General features: G+C 33.3%; 1 protein-coding gene across 1 annotated transcript; it reads left to right on the top strand.

Moving 5' to 3' along the window:
- The first annotated feature begins 1,472 nt into the window (after window positions 1-1,472).
- LOC109538233 lies at window positions 1,473-5,086 on the top strand. Its single transcript, XM_019905377.2, has 6 exons — window positions 1,473-1,777; window positions 3,214-3,355; window positions 3,416-3,574; window positions 3,823-4,136; window positions 4,460-4,764; window positions 4,825-5,086. Exons 1-6 carry the CDS (start codon window positions 1,628-1,630, stop codon window positions 4,991-4,993), a joined length of 1,239 nt encoding a protein of 412 aa, XP_019760936.1. The 5' UTR covers window positions 1,473-1,627; the 3' UTR covers window positions 4,994-5,086.
- Window positions 5,087-6,683: the final 1,597 nt, after the last annotated feature.

Genomic DNA, 6,683 nt, shown 5'->3' with positions numbered 1-6,683 from the left:
TGATTTTCTTTCCCAAGCACAATCTTTTGACCCATATTTATGTATTCCTCCACTCTCTCCAATTTCTGGTCTTTCACCTGGATTATGACTTCCCCCATAAGCATTACTTTCGTTTTACTGATGTTCTTCTTCAGTCCAATCTTTAGGAATTCTTCATTTAGTTCATTTATCATGTTATCCAGTTCTATAGCATCCTGTGTCATTATGATTATGTCATCTGCATAACGCAGATGGCTCAAGTATTGACCATTCATATTAATGCCGCATTCCAACAAATCTAATTTTCTAAACACGTCCTCCAGAGCCAATGTGAACAGTTTGGGCGATAGAGTATCGCCCTGTCTAACTCCTCCTTTCAGTAGGACCTGATTGGTTTTCCTATTTAAGTCATATGTTGCTGTTGCTTCGCTGGTAGTCTTTTGTATAACTTGTGAGTATCTACTATTGATTTTGCACATTCGCAGTGCTCTCTGAACGGTCTAATGTTCAACCGTATCGAAAGCCTTTTCATAGTCCATAAAGGTCAGATTCATAGGAAAGTGGTATTATTTTCAGGTGGTGAGCAAGCGATCAGCAGTTGCGTAAACCTTTTTAAAACCTGCCTGTTCCGTTGGCTGATACTCGTCCAATTTTTGCATTAGACATATAAAATTGTCTTTTTAATAAAGCCACTACCATGACCCTAACATGAATTTTAGGAGTTTTATTTCAATTTAAATTCTATACCTCTAAAAAACACCCTTTAGATGCTCAGCAATCATATTAATAATTTGTTTAGCAAAAGCATGTTTAGCTTGGCGCGTTAAGTACTTAAGAATCATTTTTAAGAATATGTACCGGGTGTTCAAGAGAAGATCAAGCGCATAAAAATAATATTACGATTAAATCGATCATGGGCTTCATGATCAAGTTTTTAAACGCAATTTTTAAGCTGCTAATTTTTTAACTAACGATGCGATAATGTGATGTTTGAAGAGAAGCGCTAGTTTTAGCAGTAGTTTACTGAAATATATTTGTTTTGCAACCAAAATAGTAACTCAAATTTTACTTTTTAAACAATAAATTCGGGCCGGACTATCTTATTCCAATAATTACAATTTTATACGAAAGGAATCTTAATTTACAAAATAAAAAAATTTGTCTCTAAATATATCATATCTGGTAGGGTATATTATAGTCACGTAAATGTTGGTTTTACAACATTGATAAACATATTATTGGTCTTTTAATCTATGTTACGAAATGCTTTTTCTTTGCTATAAATTTATGAAGTTTTGAGAAAATTTTAACCATATAAATCGGAAGTATAAGGTGTACATTTTAACCAAAGAACCGATCATCATAAACTTCATGGAGATTGAAAGAGAAGAACAGAAGTTCCCAACTTTTCTCTTGCAACATGCTGTAAAACGGATTTTTTTTAATACCTGCAAACTCGCATGGTGTCTATACTTCAAAATTCACTATTTTTTGTTACATTGTTTATGTCATACAATATGATATTTATTTGAAGTATTGTTGTATGTTTTTGTTAGTTTTTTTTAACTGCTTTCCTTTAGCCCAATCATTTTGAAGAATCGTTTCAAGATTTGTGCTTTTTGTTGAGGAGCTTTTTTGGCGGTTCAGTATGTCGGCGACTGTTTTAACAGCAAACGAGCAACCTCCAAAGAAGATCGATATTGATTTTTCTAGTGCAAGACGAACAAGTTTTCTACCAGATGTCTTATTAAATGAATCTGATAGTATTCAGGGTCCATCCAGTTTGAAGGGTGTTAAAGTAAGTACACTCAAAGCGTCCAATTCATTTATCTTGCTAAATTGAACATAGTAGAAACCATAATTATTTAAATAGTATATCTTAATGCATTTATTGTTGGCTTTCAAACAATTTTTTTTTGAAAAACAAAAATACTCAATGTTGGTGCTTAATATTCACATTCTGTGTGGTTAGAGTTATCGAGTACGTGCTGTTTCAGTATTTTTTAGCAGATCTTAACTAGTTGATTCGAAGTGTTAACCTGCTTGTGTCTTACTATTGCGGCATATTTAAGTGGGTAGGTTAAGTCAAATTTCGGCTAGTAAGATTACTTAACAGCTTTCTTCTGAAAAATAAAAATTTTTTTAGAGATAATTATATATTTTCTTCTCGTCAAGCAGTCAGGTTGTTTTAGAGGGGGATTCAGACCAATGCAAAAAATAATTCTCCCAAATTTTTCAAAATACCAACAACACATCTAGCCTAAAACCGACAAAATTGCAATATTATTAATTAATTGAAAAACAATAATTCCATTTCGTTCATTGGATATACGCTAAAACGATTAATCTATAAAATCAATAATTAAAAGCTGAAACAAAACAAATCCAATTCATCATTTTTTTGGTTCGTTTACCGCTTAATCCAAAAGTAAGTGATATTTTGAAACGATTACAATAGTCTGTCTAATTTATATGCTCCTATGTACAGTTATGTACAGATACTGAGTCTAAATCTCTACAATTTGCAAGTTGTGTGTGTTTGATCCAAATTGTAAAAGTTAATTATCGAAAAAAACTCCTGCAAGTGATACTTTCACCGAAAGACGGAAGCATTCAAGTCAAGACAGCAATTTCTTCCGCCAACGTTATGGGTGAATGAGATGAAGATTTTCTTTGGAGGCTCTGTGTGCTTAAGAGTAAACCTAGTTAACCGACAAAATTGTGAACTGTCGCATACCATGGGATCTGACAAATAAAACCAAAGTTAAAAAATGGACAAAAGGTGATAATGAGTACATTTTTGATGTATATATTTTTGAAGATGATAAATTGACTGCTAATGTCACAAAAGATCCAGTAAAGAGGCGAATTTCTTCTTTAATTCATGTCTACGTTGGGCACAAGAAACAAATACATTACTGCATGAAGTAATTTTTCTTGGTAATTCTAAATAAGTTCTGGAAGAAGAAGTCAAATAGAACGCAATAAAGTGTAGAGCTTATAAAACTTTTAAAAAATCTTAATAATTTTTTGTTATTTTGTTATTACGTTTATATGTATTGCTTTGCAAATTGTAATATCTACGTATGTGAAAGGTTCCTATTTCCTGATATTAAACTGTTGTAATCGTTTCACTTTAAGGAGTGTATAAGTATTTGTTCATGTAGATTGTTGTAAGTATTTGTAAACATTAAGTATATTCTTCAATAGTACAAATTAACTTATGAACAACAGATTTTAGAATGCCACGAAGATGATGAAGTCTTCTCTTCCATGTACGTTAAACAAGCAGAATTCGAACATAGAGCATTAAAACGATTTTGCACCGGCAGCAAATACTTGGGCCAATGGAGTAAACTGGGAATAGCGGGAAAAGGTTTCGTTGACAAATTGATTGATTACAATCAAAATATTAATTGAAACTTGTTACACTTAGGAATATACAAATATCCGCATGGAGTAATTTACGACGGTTATTTTAATCGAAATGGCGAATTTCATGGCACCGGAATTCTGGTTTACCCGAATGGCCAAAAAATCGAGGGGATATGGAGAAACGGAAAGTTGGGCGATAATTCCAACTTTGTGACCAAAGGTAGATACCGAAATATCTCATTTAATAGATAAAATTCAACTGGTGTGTGTCGTAATTGAAATATGGACCTTACGTAATTTATATTTTTCACTACTTCGGTTGTTATTCACTTTATCACCTTTGCAGATATTCGAATATGCGGATATCATTAATCTTCTTATAAACGATTCTAGTAATTATTTGTGTTATTCTTGGTAAATTGTCTTAACCATTCGATCCCCATTAATTATAATTTGATTTAACAATAGCCGGAATAGTAATGAATAAAAACTACTGCATGCTGCCAGACCGAAGGTTCCAAATCGAGTTCGAAAACGATTTTAACCCACCTGGTGAAGAATACCTCACAAATCAGATGCCACCACCCCGAAATATTCCACATGATTGCTACGATTTGGTGGAAGGTTTTTACGATCCTCGAGTAAAGACGGTGTATGCACATTCGAAAGATGGTGCATCCAACATGCATGTTATCGACAGTAAGCAATCAATGTTCAGCGGACGGAAATCAGCCAATTGTCTTCGGAAGGAAAGTAAATATCCAGATACAGCTGTAGAAGATGTAAGTTTTTCAATGTAATTTTTTACATTTATATTGAAAGTAAGGTCTGCGAGAGGTATTATAATTATAAATTCATTTAAGTGTTTAGATTGCCACGAGATCTTAATCTGGCTAAATCTGGCCAGTGTCTTCTCGGTTTTTACTACATCATTATTGTGCACATATTTAAATTTATATGCGTAAAGGTGAATTTTAATCACTTCGCTTTATCTTTTCAAAGCTCATCAAAAGCATAAATGACCTTTGTAAGCCCGAGGCATGTTCTAGCATTTTTGGCAGTTTTTACCTTTTTCGGTACAATGATTGTTCAATTGCTTCTTCAGGAATATGGAAATACTAACAGCAACCCTTTACTTAATGAAATGTTAGCTGAGGGAAAGTTTGGGGATACTCGAGAGATATCTTGGATACCAACTGCACTACAAGAAAATTGGATAACTCATAATTGTCGAAAAGCATGGGATGAAGCAACGGGTTACAGACCAGATCTGTATGAAGAATGGACGAAAGGTTCTTCGGATTTGCAGGAGGAAACTGGAGCAACTTCTGATGAAAAACACAAAAGCATTTTATGCAAACTAGCGCTCACAGAGAAAAAGACCGACCCTAATAAAGCAGACGAACCGCAGTAAGACACTGAAAATTTTGCATTTGCAAAATATTCGATATATCAATGGCGTATTTTCAGATTCTACAGTTTCATTCAAACCAAAAAAGATGACCAAGAAATGAAAACACTGAATACATTGAGAAAAATGTTCTTGGGTAAGCCAATAGATCTAGCAGATGTAGAGACCAGAGATCGTGTTTTGTCGTTAATAAGTGAATCTTATGATTTACCCACTGAAAAGGCATAGGTAATCGATGGTTAAGTGTAACTTCAATAGTAACTAACTAAATTGTATAGATGCTAAATAAATCACAAAGTAAAAAAATAGTTTTAATTGCCCTAGATAATTAGCTCTCAGGCCTCAACTAGTATTAGAAGCAGATCCGTAATCAGTATTAGAAAAGTGTAATTGAAAATATTTTTTTACATTATAAAATAAAAATTTGAAATGTGCGCTGATCTAATACAGAAAGTGTTGGTTAACAACGAGACATTCTGTAACTAGCATAAAAAATCGCTTCTATTATTTATCAATGTAAAAAAAGTAATACACCGTTTTCAAGTAGAAGCTTGGTATTTGCGTTAATGAGAATTGATATATTTTTCGCAAATAACCGAATTTTAACTACTTTACTTCATCAATACCCTTGTTCAATCCCTCCAGAGCAGAGGCACTCATTTTGAAATCACCACGTATATATGTATGTTTCAATCTGCAATTATTCCTTGCATTTGGCGTGAATTAGGTCATCGAACTTAGTTGATCTAAGTATCTTAAAACCTTTCGCGTTGAGCATAAAACTTAATTTTGTCACATTACAACTGCCGAATAGTAAAAGTGGGCTTGAATATTTAATACTTCGAGAATGTTTCAAGATTAATCTTTTGATGGGTTTAAATTCAAATAGGAGGAACGCAAGCGAACCATGAGATAATCGGTCATATTTCCATGCAGAAAAAGTAGCATATCTAAAGGGTTGCAAATTTTAGGGTGAAACGGAATACATTCTCTATTTTTCCTTCTTCGAATAAAAGCTGGTCAGCAGATGGAGCTAGCCCTAGTTGACCACCCTAGGAGATTAACACTGATTTGCATACCAGGTGGCTCGATTCAAAACAGTATATATTTTGCATCAAATCTAAGCGATATTGTTTATGTGAAACATGTCGAAATAACTTTTTTTTATATTTGGAAACATCAATCGGGTCTTGGGATTGAAACTGAACTAAACTGTTTTATTTACACTGTTTGCCCCTCAAGCTTTTCCTTACTTTTAGGGTGAACCTGAGCACAGATAATTAATATGGAGTGAAAGGGGCGCCTTTTTTCAAATTAGTCAAAAGTATTGTAGTTGATTTTTTAGGAAAACTCGCAAATATTTTTCCTGTTTGGTCTTTGTGCTAACTAATTTATACCGATTGGCAGTACAGTAAACTAGAGATCGACAAACGACACTTCGAGTCCTTAAATTAATTAACTTCTTGTAAAACAAATATGACGTTTTAGTGACCATTAGCATTTTGAAAGACTTTTTTTTAAAATCTAGTTTAGATATTATTTAAGTTTATTCGTATCTGCTGTCCGTGTTATTTAAAATAAATACAGGGTGATTCAAAATTGGCGCCATTCCTCTGGAGGTGTTGTCTGGGGCTGTCTTGGGAGTTCAGAAAAATAGTAAATAAAATTAAATGTTATTAAAAGCTCAGATATTGCAAAAAACTAGATCAGAAGGATGGCAACAATGTTTTTTAAGATAATCTGCCTAATTAACATTACGTAAACACCTGTTCCTTCGTAATTATTAAAAACTCCGGTAGCCATGGATAAACATTAAACAAAGAAAATAAAAGAGACAATAACATGCGTTGATGTTAGGATAACGGTGTCACCTTACGGTCAGTGCTGCGACAAATGAGTGATATACCTAGATAGGTCA

The sequence above is a fragment of the Dendroctonus ponderosae genome, unplaced genomic scaffold (assembly GCF_020466585.1).
Source record: "Dendroctonus ponderosae isolate FM_Combo_2020 unplaced genomic scaffold, Dpon_F_20191213v2 Dpon_F_20191213_2, whole genome shotgun sequence".
Lineage (NCBI taxonomy): Eukaryota > Metazoa > Arthropoda > Insecta > Coleoptera > Curculionidae > Dendroctonus > Dendroctonus ponderosae.
This window is presented reverse-complemented; position numbering and strand designations above follow the sequence as displayed.